The following is a 22,567-nucleotide window of genomic DNA, read 5'->3' as shown; positions in this document are numbered from 1 at the left end:
ATCACCCCTTGTTTGCACAAGCTTTACAGCTGCAGTGCTCTGTCACGTAGGCTGGGGTAGAAGAATGCTCAGAGCTCAGGCTAATAAATTCCAAGTAATGGCCGGGCCTCACGGCTCCAGGCAAGTCCTAATAAATTCCAAGCAATGGCCGGGCCTCACGGCTCCAGGCAAGTCCTAATAAATTCCAAGCAATGGCCCAGCCTCATGGCTCCGGACACTATATTTGTTTTATCTGTGCTTTTGGGGGGCAACCATTTGAAAGTAATATGCAGGCATTAGGATAACTTTACCACTGGTAAATCTTAATTGTATTTTTTTACATCACACCACATATTCACACACAAGCTCGTATCTTGTCCAACTTTTGAGTTGGGAGATGCATAGGAAGTTAGGGTAGTCACTTGCTAATTGAAGTATTGCTCTCTTTGTTTCCACTTTCACTACCCCCACATCATCTCTAGTCTGCCCTCGTAACAGCGAAAGCAATATTTTTAAAAACCTAAATTGGCAAAAGTGCTTCTCTCTACTTCCTAGTTCATTCCGTAGTGCCTAACATCTAGAAAATTTGTGAGTGACCACTCAAAGCACCACTATTGGTCTCTAATTTACTTGGGGCAGCAGAGGACAGAGGAGTAGGATGAAGATAGGAATGTGTGGCTAGTGGCCTCCGTGAACAGCGGCCTCCTTTGCTATGAGACCAGAAGTGAATGGTGCCCGGCAACCATTACTAAACAGTCTACCAAAGACGATAGGAGAGTCCCGATCGAAAGGAGAAGATGCAGACCCGAAGTCCACATTCTAACGGCTCCAGGCTTTCTGGAAGCACAGAAAGTGGGTGCACCCTGGAAACAATTGCCCTGAGCTCATCTTAAAGCAAACCTATCCCCTGAAACACTACGGCTGAACAAGCGTTCAGTTTAACTCGTACAAAAAGGTCTGTTTTGAGCATCATGCTCTTTTAAGAACTGCTATGTGGGATGAACGTGACAATAGCCACTGCCAAGGTTAGATAAGAGCTTTAGAAGGCAGGCAGCGGTCGCAAGTGTGTATTCATGGAGAGAACAACTCCGAAAAGGAGAGCGTAAATGTCTGCACCGCTCGGCGAATGTCGTCAGAGTCCCTAATTGGTACATGGAGAAGCACTGAATCGGTGTATGTTTCTTAAGCCCATAGAAATGAGATTTAGGGGGGAGGGAGGTGGGGAAGCAGGTTAAAAAAAAAAAAAGAAAGAAATGAGATTTAAAGGGGGAAAGAAAGCATAAACCAGGTCCTATGACTACTCTCCTTACCTAACATCATTCCAGGTTCCTTTGGCCTCACTGACCTCATCTCTTTCCCATGTTCAGCGCCTCAAACTCTCCAAGCTCTCTTCTCCTTGATGCCCTCAGCAGCTCTTCCTCGAAGATGCCTCCCACAGCCTTGCTCCCTGAACAGCCTGAGCCGTTCCCTCTCCCTGCCGTTTGTGTCCTTCCTGAAACCTCAGTCTGTGCGTGTATGTGAGAACCGTTCTCCCAAACAGTAGGCTGAATTTACCCACTAGTGGGCTTTGCCCACCACTAACAAACAATATAATACACCTATGCTTAAACTAAAGAAATCCCAAAGAGAACAGTGCAGGTGCCCCTGGCGACTGTAGCCATCAGTCAGGCTCCTCCTTTCTTGTAGCTCCACGATCCTTAGCATGTGATTTCTTTCTTCTTTTACCCAGCAGTTTGTTGCAAGTAATTTACTTATCATTTAATTCAATAGTTCAATCATCCAATCATATCACGGACAATTGTGCTGTCATCCCCACATCAATTTTAGAACTTTCCCCCTCCCCCATAATCAAATCACCTTTAAGATGATTCATGCAATCACATTCTGTGCTGGTACTCCTAACCCCCTCTCATCTCCCAAGCCCCTTTCCCTCCCTCCTCCTCCTCTTCCCCGCCGCACAGCATCTGATTTTCATCGTCAGGGTTGGCGCCCCAGCAAGTGCACAGACATTCTAGGGAAGAAGAGAAAGGGCACAGAGACTGGACCTTTCGGGGGGGTCTGTTTTGTTTCAGGGTCTTCCTAGAAGTCAGCAGTGTCTCCCTAAGCAAAGAGACTGACTCCCTCTTGTAGCTGGTTTGTACTCAGTCTTATCACTTAGAAAAAGACTTGATTGATTTGATTGAGGTAAAGGAGTCAGGGAAATAGAGTTTGTCAAGGTGCTGTGTGCACAGCTAAACGTTTGGAGGTCTGTTCATGTTGGCGCAGAGGAACATGGTCTGTGGTGCCTGCTTGGTGTGAGTTGGAAATGCATCTGGAATTCAGAAGTTACCAGGACACACAGGGCTACCTTCTGAGCTGCTGAGTGATGACTTGGTGGTAGTTTCTGCTGTAATTTGCCTTCAGCTGCAAGATTTTTCCATTCCTAATGCCCTGTCACTTGTTAAAACAGGTTCAACAAGAAACCCAAGAGAGGGATCCAGTTTCTCCAGGAACAGGGCATGCTGGGAACATCTATTGAAGACATTGCCCAATTCCTGCAGCAGGAGGAGCGCCTAGATTCTGTAAGTCCGAAGGTTTGCCACCTGCACCTGGGTCCCTTTCAGGTGATGTTGATACCCCAAGAACATTAATCTAGAGTTTTGCTGGCCTTGAAGGCAGCCTTCCTACCTTTGCCTGTGCTAGTGTCAGAGCGATGTGTCCTTGGATTCTAGAAACACTTCTGGCTGCACGTTTCCAACAAACCCCCGGCCTGAGTGTGACTCGTCCTTCCTTCCTTCTTCTGTTGGTTAGGCTCTATGTTTATTTACCTCCTCTGAGACCGGGCAGGCAACACCAGAAATGGTTAAGTGGCAGGGCAGACTCAGGGACAAGCCCAACGTGTTTCCCAGGCCAGCCTGTCAGGAGCTTTTAGAGCCAGCACTCCTGCTCTTCGTTTTGACTAAAGTACCTTTCTCTGTGGGGTCATAGTCAGCGATTTCTAGCTAGATCTCTGTGCTTCAGACCCAGGTAGGTGACTTTCTGGGAGACAGCACGAGGTTCAACAAGGAGGTGATGTATGCCTATGTGGACCAACTCGACTTCTGTGAGAAGGAATTTGTCTCAGCCCTGCGGACTTTCCTAGAAGGTTTTCGCCTGCCCGGAGAAGCTCAGAAGATCGACCGGTTAATGGAGAAGTTTGCGGCAAGATACATAGAGTGCAACCAGGGGTGAGTCCACTGTCTGCCTGCCTCCAGACAGCAGTCCTGTGTGGCTTCCCGTGTCTCAGTCTGGGCCGTGCATCTGGAGTTGCTGTTCACCCCGGTGCCCGGCCCTGTGCTCAGGGCTTATCTCACGTAAGCCTCCTAGCAACCCCGAATCTGTTCCGTTCTACAGACAAGAGACCGAGCCATAGACAGGTGCGACATGCAAGCTCCTGTGACTAGCGCCCACCCTATTCACAGCTAGTCAGTCGGGCACATCTTTGCCACCACGCTCATCTCCATCCTTGTTCTTCTACACCTGACGTTTTCCTTCCAGGCAGACGCTGTTTGCTAGCGCCGACACCGCGTACGTCCTGGCTTACTCCGTCATCATGCTGACCACAGACTTGCACAGCCCTCAGGTGAGACACGGGGTGAACTGTCTACTGTGGGAGCTAAGGAAGCCTCTAGCTACACCATTGGATGTGTTTAAAATGGCTTTTAATGGCTTTTATATTTATTTCAGGTGAAAAATAAGATGACAAAAGAGCAGTATATTAAAATGAATCGGGGTATCAATGACAGTAAAGATCTACCAGAAGAATATCTCTCAAGCATCTATGAAGAGATAGAAGGCAAGAAAATTGCGATGAAAGAGACAAAGGAGCACACGATTGCCCCCAAATCGACTAAGCAGAGTAAGGCCTCACACCTTCACATCTAGTCCTTCCAATTTCCAAGAATACCAGAATGCGGGAAGAGGTTCCCTGATGACAAACCTCATTTACATACCCAGCTATCTTCCTGGGCAATGTGATTAGCATAATTATTATGAGTTTGCTGGTTCCTTCACATTCACATCTTCTGGCTAGATTTTGGATTAGGAACTGGAGAGGATTTAAAATGAGTCATCTGAGAATTCAATTGCAAAAAGACAAAAAAGTCGCATAACAAAAAAGTCTGTAAGTCCATGGGGATTGTGCCAGCTGGACCTGGCATTCAGCAGTTTCTCCTGTGTGAGAGGCAGAGGTGTTGTGGGCTGCAGTACAGGTCCACAGCTCAGCTTTTCTGACTCGCTGTCGTTTCACCTCTCTGCCTCCTTTGCCCCATCTGTCAAGCGGTGGTGACCCTGGTACCCACCACATGCGGGGACTGGGAGGGTGGGCGCCTTAATCGGTTTGTCTTTGGAGCAGCCGTGGGTGAGTGGAGGCGACCCCTGTTATGTTCTGCTTTCTTTGCAGATGTAGCGAGTGAAAAGCAGCGGCGCCTCCTGTACAACGTGGAGATGGAGCAGATGGCGAAAACCGCCAAGGCGCTGATGGAGGCTGTGAGCCACGCCAAAGCCCCGTTTACAAGTGCCACTCACTTGGACCATGTCCGGCCCATGTTTAAAGTGAGTGTCCTTGATTTGGGAGTTGACCAGCAGGAAGCTGACCGGGGAGTCCGATAAGGGTGAGATGGGTGAAGGGAGGCAGGCCCAGATTTAGGTGCTTCTCTCAGAGTGCCCCTGAAGTGCGTCCTTCTCAGATACCCGTGGAGGATGCCGGGGAAGTGCCGGCACCACCAGCAACCTAGACTGGGAGTCAGAAGGCCTGGGTTTGAGTCCTGGCTTCCGCACCCTGTAGCTGTGGGACCTGGGTCAGATCACTCTACCGCTCTCTGTCACTGATAAATTGGGGACAAGACAATGTTGCTGTGATAATTAGACATTCCTTAGACAAAAGATAGACACCCCTCACTTCAGTGGCACCGGGGTTAGTGTGTCAGACAAGATCCTTGCAGTCTGTTTTTAAACTGGCTAGAAAAGATACACATCAAGTATCATGGTGGGTGATCCACTCTAGATAGTTTTGAGCTTCTAATTCTTAGAAAGGTTGGAGGAAAAGTAAAGTCTCAACCATTTGAATTATGGACCTTTCAACAAATTGAGCTTGTAGATGTCCCTTTTAAGGTTTCTTTTTGCATGCTACGTTTTGATTGGTAATGGCTGCCTGGTGCCTTGTGTACATATGCCCATAAAGACACAACAGAGGATGGGGTACGCGAATTGATGAGTGATGTCTGCTGACGACACGTGTGTGTGATAGTGGCCCAGGAGCCACGCAGTTACTGTCCAGTTTAAGCTGTACATTTGGTACATAGCACATTTGTAGTGACCGCTTTGACCGCAGCTTAGGAGGAACTGTTTTATAAGGTAAATGGGTTATAGGCAAAATGGCACAGAGCTTGAGGTCCTGGCTGGCCCCTAACGACGTGACCTCTGAGGACTCTTCCCAAGTTGTTCCCAACTTCTGGCTGCCAGCGTAATCTTCCTTCCTTGTTAGCTGGTGTGGACGCCGCTCTTGGCAGCATACAGCATCGGGCTGCAGAACTGTGACGACACCGACGTCGCCTCCCTGTGTCTGGAGGGCATCCGCTGTGCAGTCCGAATTGCCTGCATCTTTGGAATGCAGGTGGGTGCTGCAGCCACGGCTCTGCAGGGGCTGGTGGGCAGCCTGTGCCCCTTTACGTCTAACCAAACTTTAGCTCTGATCAGAAGGCTCCAGTTAGCCTCAGGTCCTAGTAGACTACTTAACTGTATACCCACTGTGCAGCCTCATTTGAGGACAAGATTGCAATTTGGATTAAGCCCCTGAAGGCGAGGTAAAGTCCCAACAACTTGCAACGAGACAGTCTTCCTATCCATCTGCCCAGCTGCCTGCCACGGTACTGAAAGTGGTTTTGTGGGATTTTTTTTTTAATTTCATATCTGTTTTTATTGTACTTTCCCTTATTCCTAATTCTCCTTGGAAGCAATTTCATGCAAATGTTTATCTGTAGACCTTTTGAATCTTGGAAAAAGTCAAGTAGTTAAATGAAATACATTTCTCAAACTGTTATGATTTCCAGAGATGATCAGTCCTTTGCCAGAAGGCCGGGCTCCTCTTTCCATTCAGCAGGGCAGACATTTTCTTCTCTACCTGGACCCCAGCTCTGCTCCTTCCTAACGGTGACCTTGGGTCAGCTCACCTCTCTCTTTGAGGCCATTTATTTCCGCACCTGTATACTTTCTAAGCTAGACCTCTTGAGCAGGGTTTGTGTGACATGCTTTGTGTCCCACAGACTCTGCCTCCCACAGACTCTGCCCAGGGCAGTGTAACCTGGGACAAATGTGTTGAATTACAGTCTCATGGAGAGGAAAGGGTTAGGTCTCAGACACTTAGTGCACGGTGCGTAGGCCTCGGTGGGATGTTCAGTACCTAAAGGACACCATTTTGCAGTAACCTCAAGTGTTCAGGACACAGCAGTTAAGCCCTCACCTGCTGACCTAAAGATTGGTGGTTCAGACTTAACCATCCACCCCAACAGGGAGAGATGTGGCTGTCTGGAACCCCTTCAGGTGATTCTACTCTGCCCTGTCATGTCATGAGCCAGAAGCGACTTGACAGCCAAGATTCAGTTCAGTCCATTTAGTTCATTGCCGGGTTTGATTTCAGTTTGGTTTCTGGGTGCATAAAGCCTGTTGGCTTATGTACAAAAGCACCCAGAAGCCCAAGCTGTCAGTCTCATAGATGTGGGAAGTCAGACCACAGTGGAATAGGCTGCACAGTGCTCTCTCTTGGACTCCATTACAGCTGGAAAGAGACGCTTATGTTCAGGCCCTTGCTCGCTTCTCCCTGCTGACGGCCAGCTCCAGCATCACAGAAATGAAGCAGAAGAACATTGACACCATCAAGACACTGATCACCGTGGCCCACACCGATGGCAACTACCTGGGGAATTCCTGGCACGAGGTGTGTGTTTCCTGGGGAACAGCCTGATCATTGCTTTTTCTTAGTTAGAGGAACCTACAGATTTAGAGACTTCAAGAGGGGAAAAAAGCAAAAGGTGTTAGAAAGACTCTTGTGTTGTGAGAAAATGATCACAGGATATTAGGTAACAAGTTGTCCTAAAACACTGATGCACACACTCTTGTGCCAGGAAACAGAGCTTCGGGCCTGAAAGGGTTAACCAGAATGTGAGCCCCTCTCTTGGGGAGAAGTGTGTGGATGATCCATTGAGCAGCTCTGCTCTGTGCACACTGGGAATTGGATTTAAGGACAGCAGACAAGTACAGTGACAGATTTTATTTTCTTAAGTCCTTGGGGTCTAGTTTTCATGTGTACTGTTTATTATTTAAAGTGGGAATTATGAAGTAATGAAGCATTTGGGCATTCCTTGGGGTTGTGAGGTCTGATTGACAACTCCTATTTGCCCTTCAATGTACTGATTGAAGCAAACCCCTCCTCGCCACCAACTCTTCACCACACTCGCCTCCACTTGCAGCACGTGCAGCTCTTATCTCTGGAAAGGCGGCAAGCCTGTCCCTCCACTAAAGCCAGGCAGGGAGGAACCATATTCGCTTGTTCCCACTCACCTGCAGATCCACCCAAAGACTTCCTGTCCCCTGGTGACTGCCTGTTGTCAGAACTGTGGTGGCCTTCCCTCCACACTCTTGTCTAAGTAGTTAGACAGGGGTCCTCAGACTTTTTAAACAGGGGCCAGTTCACTGTCCCTCAGACCCATTAGAGGGCCGGACTTTAGTTTAAAAAAAAACTCTGAACAAATCCCTGTGCACACTGCACATATCTTATTTTGAAGTAAAAAACAAATGGAACAAAAACACCTGGCGGGCCGGATAAATATCCTCGGTGGGCCACATGTGGCCCATGGGCCATAGTTTGAGGACGCCTGAGTTAGGGGTAACAGGTGCTATTCTAATTAAATACAGCTTCCCTCTTTACTGAGCACTGATTAGAGTTGCATCATTAAGCTTGTATACAGGGAATAACTCCAGTGAACCACTTTTCTTTTGCTAATTTGTTTCATCTGTTTACTACAAGACCCAACCCCAAAAAGGTTGGTTAGCCAGGACCATTGCTACCCTTCGCCCCCATCCTGTCCTCTTGTGAAGCCATCCTAAGACCCTCAAATTGGAGAGCTGCTTGCTTGAGAACTCTGTAAAGACTATCACTTAGGATGACAGAGTCCTCTTGCAATTAATTAAATAAAGCAGGAACATCATGCTTTCTTCCATTAGATCTTGAAATGCATAAGCCAGTTGGAGCTTGCTCAGCTGATTGGAACTGGTGTGAAAACCCGCTACCTGTCTGCCTCTGGGCGTGAAAGGGAAGGGAGCCTGAAGAGCCACGCATTATCCGGGGAAGAGTTCATGGGCCTTGGTCTTGGTAAGATTCCAGAGGTCACTGTGCCTCTTCCTTAGATGCAGCTGGCAGTGTGGAAGTGGAAGGGCTGCACCAGCCCTCTGAATTATGTTCAGTTGTTGGGTAAATTGTCTCTTGGGAAGGTCAGCAGGGATGGTGCATCGCCTCTTTCTGTCCAGATGACTCTTTAGAGAGGGGACAGCTGTAGTGCCTGGCATTACAGAGTTGGATATGTAGGTTTCACCATGCTTCCGTGTGGATATGGGTTGGCTGGTTTGTTTGTTTGTTTATCAAAAGTTCTTCTTGTGTAGGGAGACTCCCTTTATGCTCTGAGTGGGATTGAGAGACTCTCTTGTCAGTGATGTAAAGCATTGCAATACAATAGTACGAAAAGGCCATTCATGCAGGCCAGGACCTATCCTTGTAATACCCCATGGCATAGAGGCTGTTGTTAGGTGTCATCGGTTGGTTGTGACTCTTGTGCCCTTTTAGACAGAGTAGAACTGCCCCCCAGGGTTTCCCAGGCTACCATCTTTATGGAACAGAGCGCCAAGCCTTTTCTCCTGAGGAGCTGCTGGTGATTCAAACCACCCACTTTTTGTTAGCAGCAGGTGCTTGGGAGCTTCACCTCTGTGCCCCAAGGCTCCTTAGGGCCTGTTCTCATTCCCATTTTGAATATGAGAAAATTGAGGCACACTGGGTGAAAGGACTTGAGCAAGCTTACCCTGCAAGGGAGTGGCAAAGGCAGAATTAAATCCAGGACCTGGACTACAGAGAGCAGGCCCCCAGGTTAGACTAGCATAGGCTACTGGTACAAGGCATGGACTCTGAAAATAGGGGGTTGGAATAACAAGAGCACCTCCTTTCCTGGGTGCTCATGAGGATAAATGGAGTGGAATCCTGTACAGGTACAGAGTTCTGCTTCTGCTTGGTATCCATCAATCCCCATTAGTTTTTCTAATACCAGCACTTAATCCTATACAAATGTAAACAACTGTAGAGAAATGACAGTGGCTGAGGTCAGCCAGGGAGCTTGTCGTACAGTGCTGTTTTAAAGGTCAGAATGCCAAAACATGTGAGTTTACCTTTCTTCTGTCTTCTCTTGGGTTTTGGGGTTTGGTTTTTGTCCGAGTAGCAGCCTTGTTTCTGCATAGTTGATACCACAGGATTCTGAGTTCTAAATCCTGGCTGTGCTGGAAGCACTGCTAATGCTGTGTGTTGTGTTTCAGGTAACTTGGTGAGTGGTGGAGTGGATAAAAGACAGATGGCCAGCTTCCAGGAATCGGTTGGTGAGACCAGTTCACAGAGCGTGGTTGTTGCTGTGGACAGGTAATGGATTTGTTCCCCAGTGAGGCCAGACTCCCGGTATCCCTGACATAGGACACAGCTGAGCTTGAGAAGTGGGCTAAGTGTGGTCCGTTCACTCGATCTAAAAATGAAACAATCACTAATAACCTTCACATGCAATTTTTTTCACATGAATTTGAATTTAGATCTTAGGGTGCGTTAGGAAGTTTTTAAAGGTTGTAACTTCAAAGTTGTAAGACATTTTGTCACTTAAAATATCTTACCTTGTGCAGATTTTAAGGGGCCTTATTTCAGTCACAAAAATTTTTTTTTTTAATCTCAAAAAGAGCATGGGTGTAAAAGCTGTTCATGAGTGCCAGTTGAAATCAGTTCCATGATTTCTTCTTACAACTTTTCTATTAGTTCTGGTCACTCAGACTGTGACCATCAAACCCAGGGGAAACGGGCTTGCTCCTCTGAATGTAATTCACCAAGTGCGAGTTGACATCGAGGAATTCCTGAAAAGTAGGATTGAAAAGTCATGTTTTCAATCAGAAGTCACTGTTGCTTAATGAACTGGACCATTTTGGGATGCCAGCGGTGCAGTGTTTCCCATCACTCATACATAATGATCCTCAAACCATCCTCTCAGTGTTTTGAATTCTTGATCTCTTTCTTTTGATTGCCCCATCCTATTGCTTCTCTCTTTCTCTTCAACAAAGGTAGAGTCTGCCGTGTCATTTACTTTCGGCAGGTTTTGCCCCTCCATCTAGTGCGGTGTAGTCTTTGTGGTCGTTCAAAGCAGACTCACTGCTCTCAAGTCACTTCTGACTCAGCACCCCTGTATGACAGGTAGAGCTGCCCCCGTTGGGTTTCCAAGGCTGTCACTCCCCAAGGGAGCAGAGAGTCTTTTCTCGTTCCCTCACAGCAGCTGAACTTGGGGTATGTAAGCCGCCATGCCGCCAAGGCTCCTCTTGTGGTTGTCAGTTCAGTTGTGGCTCATAGTGATCTTGTACAACACAATGAAACACTGCCTGGGTCTGTACCATCCTCACAGTCATTGCTGTGTTTGAGCCCCTTTTTGCTGCTACTGTGTCGATCTGTCTTAGGGACTTCCTGTTTGTCACTGCCCCGTTACTCTTCCAAGCATGACATTTTCTTCAGGGGCTGATCTTTCCTGATAACCTGCACAAAGTTCATGAAGTCTCTCTCCTCTCTTCCCAGGAGATTCTGTTCAGACTTAGAGAACCAAATGCTGACGTCTCAATTACCTGCACATTCCCTTCTCATCTCTCTGCCTCTGCCACGCAGGAGACACTAGAAAAGGAGGCCTTGCGGTGCACATCGCTAGACACTTGGCTGCTGAAGACTGATAGTGTGTGCCCACGCAGGCCCACAGAGAAAGGCCTGACAATCTGCGCCCATAAAGGGAAGAGACTCCCAGGGCCGCTGTGAATTGAAGTCAGCACCAACAGCAGCCGTCCGAAACCCTGTCCTTCTGTGTGCTACTGCCTTTCTTTCCGTTGATCATGATGCACTGTGTGGGCTCAGACATCCTGACCGTTGTGAGGATGGCACAGGCCTAGGCAGTGTCTTCATTTTTTTGTACCACAGGAAACAACCGTGCACATAGAGTGGCCTTTTGGAGGGTCTTTGCATTGTCATTCCGTTTGAAATTGCTTTCTATTACACTTTAGCCCTTCCCTCTTTTGATAAGTATTTTTCTTTCAATAAGTAGAGTCATGGTCTGCTTGACATCTGTGATTTGGTCTGTGAATAGTGTGTTAGGTCATTTGGAATATGCAGGAGCACATTGCATTCTGGACAAGTTTTCATTCCTAAATCTAACTTCCAGTCTAATTGATACACTAGTCACAACAGTGAAGTACAGTTTGTGTCTAAAGTCGGTCCGATGTTTGTCTTCATAGGTAGAGTATCTTTCTATGTAGAGCAAAGAGGAAAGGAGCACTTCCAGACACAATAAAGTAACCTTAATAACACAGTATTTTTATGCAAGTCACAAAGTAGTGCCTGTTTATTATGGACACATTTCTCCCCCCACACCCCAGGACTCTTGTATGGTACCTTGAATTTGTAATATAATCCTTATATGCACTCTTAGTCTTTAAATATAATAAGCTTCTCAGGGACCACAGATATATACACATTGGATGTTGCCCAAACAGATGTTATGCAGCATATGACGACAGGCATTTTTGCTTTCAACTTAGTTCCTGGACCAGTTTCCTACTGGTGGTGTGTCGTTGCTTACTTAATTCAGAAATGGAATTGGAGTTTCAGCTTCCAAATCTAATTTTCATATGTCTGAATTGTCTTTCTAGGATTTTTACTGGATCCACGAGACTGGATGGGAATGCAATCGGTATGTATCTGACTCGCCTGCGACGGCTGCAGATGTTTCCATGGTGTGTGCAACCATTACTAACGGGCCTCCCCCATGTGCTGTTGGGTCTGGCCTGTAGTTGACTTTGTCCGCTGGCTCTGTGTCGTGTCCATGGATGAGCTTGCTTCCCCCCACCACCCTCGAATGTTCAGCTTGCAGAAGATTGTGGAGATATCATATTACAACATGAATCGGATCCGATTACAATGGTCCCGAATATGGCATGTGATTGGAGATCACTTTAATAAGGTAACGTGTAATAAAGTAACCCTGTGGCCCTCCTCCCACCCCTCAAAAGACTGCAGGGAACCACATTTGAAAAAGCAGTGATAAAAAAAGGAAAAGAAAGGGCAGTGATAAAGCACTTAGAGGGCTGACCTTGATTTTTAGATACCTGTCATTCATTTCCAGGCACTCAGGTGGTACAACGGGGTTCAGCATTGGTTTGTTAACTAACTGGTCACACATTCCAACCCACCAGTAATCCCATGGGAGAAAGATTTACAGCCTCAGAAACCGGACTAGGCCATTCTACTCTGTGATACTGGGTTGTTATCAATCCGGGTTGGCTTTTCAGCAATAGGTCTGATGTTAGTTTCTCATTCATTTCCCCGTGGAGTCAAGCAGAGCTCGATGGGAGTAAGAGCTGCGCTAGACCAGAGATTTTGCATTCATTCCACAAGATCTTTTGGCTAAGAGCTGTCGAACTTTTCTCTTAAAAATAATGATCAAAAAAATGAAAATAAAATAATAATTATCCAAAAAGTGTTTAAGTAAACATTTTCTCAACTTTTAAACGTCTAAATTTCTTTTGTTCAGTGGAACTTCTTCCCAGAAAGGAATGATCGTTTGTGCAAGTTACTTTGCCCACCTGTGATTCTCTTGTCAAGATTCACACCCCAGTTCTTAGTTGGTCTCTGGGCTGCTTAAGGACGAGTTTGACGCTTATACTGGTGGGTGGTAATGAGACCTTCTGTGTTGTCAACTTCATTACAAATATACGGGAAATTGATGAGAAAAGAAGCGCCAAAGGGGGCCCCTGTCTGACATCCTCCCGCTCCCCCCAGGCAAATAGCCTCTGGGCAGGGCTCCGACAACCTCCATCCTTCTTAGCCTATGCTCATGCCACTGTGCCTCTCACAGCTACTCTGTGTTTCAGCTGGGTTGATAACTCACTGCAGTGACCACGTAGAACTCAGGTAATTCTTTCTCATAATTAGTGGGCGTTATTAGGGAAGTGAACAGGTTACAATCCAGGTGAGACAAACAAAGTACAGTTTCTTTTCTGCCATTGCTCACAGGCAGTCCTTTCTCTGGCACTCCCCCCTCTTAGCCTGGCCTCTGCCCTGCACTGCTCAGATGATGTTACAAAGCTCTCTTAGAGCTGCATGTCACTCCAGTGGAAGCCTCAACCTGAAGGCACTCAGCTCCCTCTGCCCCCATTCGAGTGCCCAGAGGCACTCCACTCCGCAAGCTAGCCTCCTGCCCCAAAGCCCTCAGCTTCACTTGCTCTGTGGGTTGGCAAGTCAGCCACTCTGTCTGATGCTGTGGCTCCTGGTTCTGATGCTGTTGCTGCTTGGAATCAGGGAGGTTCAGTGAGTGCATTCACTCCTGTCATTGTTCTTTTGATGATAGTAAAATCCTCCCTCTTTGCTTCTGAGATGGCTCATCTATACCCAGCAGGCTGGTATTCACAATTCACCTTTTTTAACAGTCACAGCTGAATCATACAATCCAATCAGGGTCTTCCCATACCTCATTCTGCAGACCCACCGAGAAAATGAAGGTTGTTTGATGGGAGTAGCAAAGGCGGTGGTTAGAAGAGCTATTTGATGCCATTTAGCACATGTCTGGAGATCTCTGTTGCTTACTCCAGGGCTCTTCATTTCTGCCTACCTACCGCCTGGGGGAAATGTTCTGTTTCCCCATGGGACTGGAACACGTGAAACTGGGAGTTTGAAGAGGCCGGATGGCTGAGTGTAGCTGCGCTTAGCTCTCAGGATTCCAGCAGGGTTGTTTTAAGTAGTCATGCCCCTCATCTCCACTGGGGCACCTGTAGCACCTGAGCAGTAGAGGGACGAGGTGCAAAGATGCACAGTGAGGATGCTGTGGACTCCTCAAGCATGGTTTACCTGGGCTTTTAGAAAGAAAGGGTGGTCTTTATTAGGTAATAATTATATGAAGGTTACATGAGTACATTCTCCGTGTTTTTGTTTTGTCTTGTTATGTTTTTTCCATTACAGCCAAAAACACATTTAACCACCCAACCTGATACTTCTCAAAGCAATTATTCCTCTTTCCTGACATATTTCTTTGCGTTCGTATATGTGTATGCTCAGAAATACAGGTATTGTCCTGTTACTGTTTTTGTTTAACATAAATAGTATTCTACACGTCACTTTGTAACTTGGCCTCGCTCTCTTGGCAGGAATTGTAAAAATTTAGCCCTGATAGCAGATGGAAATTAAGTCTCTTTGCTTTCCCTGCCAAATAGTAGTATGTGTAGGAATGTGTTTTTTTTAAATACTCTTACTGGGGGCTCTTACATCTCTTATCACAATCCATACATTCCTCCAGTGTGTCAAGCACATTTGCACACATGCCGCCATCATCATTTTCAAAGCATTCTCTTCCCATTTGAGCCCCTGATATCCTCTCCCATTTCTTCCCCCTCCCTCCCCTGGAATGTATTCTTATGTACCTGTTTTCCCATTTATATTCCCAGTTTTTCTTTGTTGTAGATGATAAAGCTGAGGGGCTTGTTCTTCTTTGGTGTTTTCCCTCACCCATAAGACATTTTTAGGTCAGACCTGATGTCAGGAGCAAGCCTCTTCAACATGTCCCAGATCCCTTTTCTACACAGTCCCTCAGCTCTGTTTCTAGAAGTTCTTTTAAGAGAAAAATTTAAGACACACCAACTGAACATGTTTCTAAAGGTAGGTAAGCCATGTTATGTGTTCCGCCCTTGAGTGGAGCATTGACATGCAGCAGCCCGTGTGACAGAGTGGAACTGCCCATGTCGATTTGTTGGCCCATGTCCATCTGCATGGGAGCAGTCGCCAGGTCTTTCTCCTGTCGAGCCACCGAGTGGTTTTGAGCCACTGACCTTTTGGTTAGCAGTCAAACAGGTAACTGTTACATCACCAGGGTTCCTTAGTAAGCTAGTTCCGCTTTCAAGGAAATTGAAAAGCCAAAGTGTTTTGAGGCTGCTAATAAGTCTTTCATGATCATCTGCTTAAGGCTTTACAGTCAAGGCTTTGAGCCCCGCCTGTATTTGGATAGCCCGTTTCTGGTGTGATGTGCACTGCTTGCCATGACACACAAACAAAATCAGACACGGTAAACAAAATCCTCCTCAACAAAGTATTATTTTCTTTTCTCCTTGGATGGATTTTCCCAGAATTTTTTATTTGGCATGCAGCTACTCACATGTGACGTTTTAAGAACCAACCCCAGATCCCCTGGAGCTGGCCTGTGCCTGGTTGACCTCTCCCTCTGCTGCTCAGGTCGGCTGTAACCCCAATGAAGATGTGGCTATCTTTGCTGTGGACTCTCTAAGGCAGCTCTCCATGAAGTTCCTTGAGAAGGGAGAATTGGCCAATTTCCGTTTCCAAAAAGATTTTCTGAGACCCTTTGAGCATATTATGAAGAAAAACAGGTATGTACTTCGTTCTGAAAGACCCTGGCCAAATTCCCCTTTGGGGATGTAAGATGTCCTCCCAATACCAATCCTGTGATGAACTTTTCCCTCCATGTTGGTTGAAGTGAGTGGAGTGAATAGATGATGATCCACATCTGTCCCTAAGGTCTGGGTGTAAGCCCTCCCCCAAGGGCCACTAACAAAGGCATGTCTTGTGTCCATGAGAGAATGTCACTGCTGAAGTAGCCTCAGACAAGGTCAAGGACAAGATGACTAGCATTTCTGCACCAGAAACGCTGAAGGGTATTTGTCAAGGCCACCCTCTCCTGGGTACACTTTGGAATGCAAGGGTACACATGAAAAAAGCACCCAGAAGCCCCTGTTTCCTAGGCCTTGGACTGATGATCAGTAATGGCTGCAGCCTCCGGGTAGTGGGGTCCAGGGGGGATGTTGATTGTAAAATCTTCTTAACCTTTGTGTACTGGAGTGTTTGAAATTCTCCCCAGTAAGTAAAGTTAAAAAACACAAATCTCTGTTTCCATTTTGGTGGGGTGTAGATAATCAAATGAGTGTTTTGTGAATCAGTATGTGGTCAGTGCTCTGAAGAACAGTGACTCACGTTAAGGGGCTGGAGTGACACTGCTCCTTTATCTAAGCCATGGTGACCCTATAGCACAGCATAGAACTGCCCCTTGGGGTCCCCTAAGGAGCCCTGGTCTTGCGCTAAGTAAGCATTGGGCTGCTGACTGGAACCTACCAGCCCACACTCCATGAGAGAAGACCGAGGCAATCTGATCCCACAAAGACTTACATTTTGGGGAACCCTGTGGCGAAGTTCTTCTCTATTCGGCAGGGTCACTCCTAAGTCAGAATCGACTCAGCAGCAGTGAATGAAACAAACTGCCACATCCCCCTCCCAAAGAGTGGCCGATAGGTTTCAACTTCTGACCTTTTGGTCTGAGGCTGAGTGCTTAACCATGGAAGCAGTAGGGCTCCTTTGCTCTTTCCTAGAGGATTCAGTCAGTTAAGATGTTTTGCAAAAAATTATGAAAAAGGCCAGGATTACTGGCCAGATTGAGACTGGTGGAACCATCGAGAGTACGGCTGTCAGTCACCCTTCAGGTCTGGAAATGAATTCACCCCATTGCTCCATTTTTTCATTCCGGTAACAGGTCAATAAGGAGATCTGGAGTGCTAGGTGCCCCCGCTTCCATCCATTCGCGATCAAGGTGCAGCATTCACTCGGGGCACCTAACATGTGCCTGGCCTTCTTATCTGTGTGTGTTGGGTTTATCTTGCAGACTTAGAGCTAATTTTTAACTCTTTTGACTTTCTCTTTTCTTTAAATGATCTTTTCTGTTAGTCGTTTGGGTCTCGCACCGACTTTAATGTTGTCCTAAGCCAGTCACATTCAGAAGTCACAGCAGCAATCCCAGAGCCACCCTAATGCCTTTCAGAGGTAGGTAGTGCTGCAGAAGTGATAGGTCCACACACCCTCGCTTCTTGCTGGCTGGGAGACAGTTAGACTCATGTCTGTCATGGGTTTCAGGCTATGTGAAGAGGGCTTCAGAAAGTTCATGGGTAAATGGAATGAAAAGATAATTGGATTTTTCCATCAATTTTTTGAAGCTCCCATGATAGATACTAAGCCATTGTAAGTATTCAGCATGCTACCCTATTTGACCTTGGAACTGCTTCAACAAGAGAGCCACTTGTTTCTGTCTTCAGATTTTATATGTTTTTAAATAAGTTGAAAATAGTGCTTCCTTGAGAAGAGCTGCATGAGCCTCCAATAAAATTATTTAGAAGAAAATAGTGCTTCTTTAGATACGCATGCATACTGTGATCCTTGTATATGTGTTTCTCACATACGTATATCTCTTACCAAAAATCTAGGCATTCTGGTGGTGTAATGGGTAATGCATTGGGCTGCCAACCGCAAGATCAGCAGTTCAAAACCACTAATAGCTCCTCGGGAAAACATGAGCCTTACTGTTCCCATACAGAGTTACAGCTTGAGAAACCACAAGAGCACTTCTCCTATGTGCTACAGTGTCACTGGAGTCAGAATCTGCTTGATGGCACTGAGAGAGAGTAAGACCAGAAACCTAAGAGGACGTGCACTTTGTGAATGTTAGATGTTCACGAAATTATTAGCTCTTTCATTTCTAGGGCATTAAATAGTGTATACGAAGCATCTTGAACTGGAATGTAAATAGATGTACTATTCAAGCTGCTGTTCACTACATACAGCAGCAATGAAATGTTTAAGCTATATAAAAAGAAAAAATGTTTAATATAAATGTTAGATGCCTTATGTACAAAAGAGAGGTGTGCTGGTGGCACAGTCGTTATGTATATGGATGGTAATTGAAGCGTTGGCAGTTCAAATCCACCAACAACTAATTCTACTTTGTCCTCTAGAGTAGCTTTGAGCTGAAATCAGCGGTAGTAATGGGTTTGGATTTTCTCGTTTTTGTGCACTAAATCTAAATGCAGTATTTGTTCTTTTGCTGTAAACCATGTTGAAAACTATTCAGATATTAAATATCAATGAGCTTTTAGGTAGTGTTTCTTCCTTCAAACTAGACGTAACTCATGAATTAAATGCACCTTACACATTAAAAACTTTTTCAAAACTAAGATTTTTTAATGTGAATATTTTGACATTTAAAATACTTCCCTCAATTCTGTAAATTAAAAGAACATTTATTTTTAAAAACAACTGAACTATGGAAGTATATCATGTGAATTTTATGTCATTAAAACTATTTTTAAAAGAACACTTTTACTGTTCCAAGGATTATGAAATAAGTGTTGCATTATTTTTAATTATTATTTTAATAATAGGATCAGATACATTGATTTTGCAGTGTGAAATTGTTTATAATATCTGGAAAAGTAGAATACTGACCGAATTTTTCATTAATGTGTGCCAAGCTTTTATGGTACTACTATTTAGGTTATTTCTGCGTGTAAGCACCCTTTTATCCTCTGGCTTTATCTTAATGCAAATAGAATTTAGGTATCAGTGAGAGAGGCTAGCAAAAGTGATGGTGTTTGCTGGGGTTGAGGGTGTTTTGGAGGGTGTAGCTGTAGCTGCTTTAAGAATAACAGATGCTAGGTGGCCGGATGGCCATAAGCCCTACCCATCTGAGTCACAGAAGCAACAGCTGTGGCCTTGTTGTACCTGCCCAGAGACCAAGGAGGCACCTTGTGATGTCAGGTCACGGAGAACGGGGGAGAACATGGAGCATGGCTGGCACCTAATTGTGGTCCACAGGAGCCTCAGTACATGAGAGCCAGAGGAGCCGGGGATTGATAATGTGACATGGTCGCTTGCTCAGTAAATGGATATTTCCAGAAGAAAGAAGATTAAATAATTTTCAGAGTTCTTTAATGCCTTGATAAATGAAGAAAAAACATATATCTATATATAGATATATTTCAATATCCATGGTCAAAGAAGAAATAAATTTAAGTGTTACGGTTGCAGGGCATCTCTTTGAGAATAAAGATTGTAAAATGATGGCCTTGTAAAGGTCTGTAAAATAAAAGACAGGCTAAAGATAGAGTATGGAGCTACTTTAGTCCACTTTACTTATGTCCCAATTCGGTCTTGTTAGTTGGGAACAAAAACTGGGGGAGCAATCATTTTACTACATTTTATTTTTAGCCCTCCCCCTTAAAACAAAACATAAGTGATGTAGTTGCTCATTAAGTGTCATTCAGAATTTATCAAAATGAAAATTAAAAATTTCACATTAGGAAAACAATGTGATTGCTGTGTACTTAGAACAAAATGTTTGTTTAAAGTGCCGTGTCTTCGTGAAAAGTCAAGTTCATTTCTCTTCCCATTGTCCCAAGCCCAGATGACAAGGCCACACCCTGTTCCTTCCTCAGGTCTCCCACCATCCGAGACATGGTGATCCGCTGCATCGCCCAGATGGTGAATTCCCAGGCCGCCAATATCCGCTCTGGATGGAAGAACATCTTTGCCGTGTTCCACCAGGCGGCCTCCGATCATGACGGAAACATCGTGGAGCTGGCTTTCCAGACCACAGGCCACATTGTCAGTAAGTGACTCTGCCCTCATGACCAGCATCCCACCTGCACGTCTCGGAGAGTGAGCACTTCCTGGTGTCTCTTTTACTCCAAAGTGGTGGCCTTTTCATGAGGTGTGATAACACATTAAAGGCATTTGATACACTGTAATTCTTAAGACCCTGTGATGTAAATACCAGTCTTTCCCCCCTTTTACCAAAGGGGAAACTGAGGTGTGGTGAAGGAAAACCACTTATCTGAGGCCCCTCACTGGGAAGCGGTGGGACCAGAGTTGGTGCAGTGCCCCACTGCCCCGTGCTGACAGAACGCTCTGGCTCTGCTCTGATCATGTGAAAAGGGACTGACTTGGTCTTCGTGGGCATTGTAAGACATCAGGTTCTCTCGTCTCTTTGAGGTTTCCATCGTTTGGAAGCTTCTTAGTATCTTACTGCCACTTGCCCAGCACCACCCACCCCCACCCCCACCACAACCCATTTTCCATGGGGGACTTTGCTGATTTTTGTCTGTCTCGTTCTTTGGGGCTGAGTCTGTTTGCTTCTATGTCCAAGACCTATCGCCATGCTTCCCACATCATTGACACCCACTAAATGTGACGGGAAGGTCGCTTTGTAAAAAAAAAATTAAATACATAGCTTTGGGGAAAAACAATCCTTGTTTTGGGGGGATGCCGCCTCTGATGTTTGGAATTAATGGATGTTAGTGCCTTTACATCATTGCTTGAGCTCAGGAAATCAATTCCACCCCAAATGGGCTTGGTGCATTTCTCCCTGAATAGTTTATTAAGAATAGCTATCTTCTGAAGTACACAGTTCACATTACTTTTACATAAGTAATTACCTCTGGTGTCTGGTGGTTTGGTTTTTATTGTACTTCTTAAATCCCTGTGTCTCAATCCTTAACCATATTCATATGCCTTGTGCTTCCCCAGCAACTATTTTCCAGCATCATTTCCCGGCCGCCATCGATTCCTTTCAGGACGCAGTGAAGTGCTTGTCGGAGTTTGCCTGCAACGTCGCATTCCCAGATACCAGCATGGAAGCCATCCGGCTCATCCGATTCTGTGGGAAATACGTCTCTGAGAGGCCCCGGGTATGCTTTTCTTCTGCAAGTTCCTCTGGGCAGCTGGGGGAGAAGGGCTTGTGCGACAGAAACCCACTGTAGACCGAGAACTTTCCAGCTGCTCTTTTAGAATCCAGTCTGCCCTAAGCAAGGCATTTCTTCCAAAATGCTCCCATTTTGTTATTTTGTAGACATCTATCCACGGGGTTCCTAAAGCTTTTAAGTCTTCGCAGAACCCGACGGCTGCAACCTTCTCTTGCAGAGCAGCGGGTGGGTTCAATCCACCAACCACCCCTCAGTGCCATCGGGTCAGTGCTGACTCATAGAGACCCGCTGTGTTTTCCAAGAATTTTAACTGTTTATGAGAGTAGATACCCCACTGTTTCTCCTTTGGAGCTGCTGGTGGTTTTGAACTGCCGACCATTCGAATCATAGCCTAACGCGTAACCACAATATCACCAGGGCTCACAAGCACTTCATTACTACATTTCATTACTGCTGAGCTTTTTAATGGCATTCTGCAAATAGGTCCTTTTTAAAATTTTCCCCAAGGAAGAAAATCATACTTGAGCTTCTTTTTTATTTAGAAGAAAGCAAACGCCCATTTAAAAGACATCATGCCCTGATGATGTGGCTGATAAATCTTTCTCTTCTTTAAAAAAATTTTTTTTTTTAGTGAGTGAGAGAATAAGTGAATGAGTGAGTGAAAGAATGAGTGAGTGAATGAGAGTGAGTGAGTGTGAGAGAGTGAGTGAGTGAGTAAGAGAGTGAGTGAGTGAGCAAAATCTTATTTTTTTAATCATCTTTTGTTTTCTCTTGAAGATATTTGGAGTTTTTTGGTTATATCTCACTTTCGTAAGAAAGGCCGACTTGGTTTCAGTGGGAATTATGATGTTAAGCATTTTTTACAGAACCATAGAGCATTTTGAGGATGGTACTAGTCATGTAGCTGTGAAGATGAGAGCGGACCGGTGAGTGGTGGTGACCTGTTTTCTACAGCCCTGGCACCACCCTGGGGACTCCTGAGTGCCTGTCTCAGAGCTGAGAGGTGGATAAGGACATGTCCATTGGAGCCCTGGTGGTGTAGTGCTTGGGCTGCGATCCTCATGGTCAACACTATGAAACCACCAGCTGTTCCTCAGGAGACAGCCTGGATCTTTCGATTCCCATAAACACTGATAGTCTGGGAAACCCACAGGAGTTGCTCTGAGTCAGCACTAACTCGATGGCAGGGAGTTTTGTGCAGGGAAGGTAGGTTCAATCCAAGAAACATTATTTAGTCTGTAACTTTTACAGGAGTTACTTGCCAGGTGTTTTTCTTCCTTGGGACCTGCTGGTGAGTTTGAACCACTAACCTTTTTGGTTGAAGCCAAGTGTGCCACCCGGGTTCCTTAGTAATAGCGCCAACCCCAAACAAAACCCACTGCCATCAAATCCATGCCAATTCATTGCAACCCTGTGTAGGGTTTTCAAGACTAATTCTATATGGAGCAGACAGCCTCATTTTGCTCCCAAGGAAAGACTGGTAGGTTTGAACTGCTGATGTGGTTAGCAGCCCAATGCCTAACCTGGGTAGAGGTCAACATCCCAGTGATAGAGAGTGGGAGTCCATAGCTACACCATGGGAAGATTGCCAGCTCCTAGGTGCATGACCCTAGCTGGCTTTACCTCAGTGCCTCAGTTAATCAAAACCAAACTTTCTACCATCTAGTCAATTCCAACTCCCAGCAACCATATTGGAGAGGGTAGAACTGCCCCTGTGGGTTTCTGA

The 22,567-nt window shown here is 45.7% G+C and overlaps 1 protein-coding gene across 2 annotated transcripts in view; it reads left to right on the top strand.

Annotated features, from left to right (window-relative positions):
• ARFGEF2 (ARF guanine nucleotide exchange factor 2) overlaps positions 1-22,567 on the top strand; it is a 106,885-nt gene that overhangs the window by 56,533 nt on the left and 27,785 nt on the right. For both annotated transcript variants that reach the window (XM_075528616.1, XM_075528615.1), the window contains exons 15-28: positions 2,429-2,540; positions 2,980-3,185; positions 3,496-3,580; positions 3,685-3,856; positions 4,400-4,551; positions 5,483-5,611; positions 6,773-6,931; positions 8,218-8,365; positions 9,571-9,670; positions 11,971-12,011; positions 12,112-12,281; positions 15,539-15,690; positions 19,576-19,748; positions 20,666-20,826. In XM_075528616.1, the coding sequence (XP_075384731.1) occupies positions 2,429-2,540; positions 2,980-3,185; positions 3,496-3,580; positions 3,685-3,856; positions 4,400-4,551; positions 5,483-5,611; positions 6,773-6,931; positions 8,218-8,365; positions 9,571-9,670; positions 11,971-12,011; positions 12,112-12,281; positions 15,539-15,690; positions 19,576-19,748; positions 20,666-20,826 (1,960 nt within the window). The remainder of the gene's footprint in view (positions 1-2,428; positions 2,541-2,979; positions 3,186-3,495; positions 3,581-3,684; positions 3,857-4,399; positions 4,552-5,482; positions 5,612-6,772; positions 6,932-8,217; positions 8,366-9,570; positions 9,671-11,970; positions 12,012-12,111; positions 12,282-15,538; positions 15,691-19,575; positions 19,749-20,665; positions 20,827-22,567) is intronic.

The sequence above is a fragment of the Tenrec ecaudatus genome, chromosome 12, assembly GCF_050624435.1.
Source record: "Tenrec ecaudatus isolate mTenEca1 chromosome 12, mTenEca1.hap1, whole genome shotgun sequence".
Taxonomy (NCBI): domain Eukaryota; kingdom Metazoa; phylum Chordata; class Mammalia; order Afrosoricida; family Tenrecidae; genus Tenrec; species Tenrec ecaudatus.
This window is presented reverse-complemented; position numbering and strand designations above follow the sequence as displayed.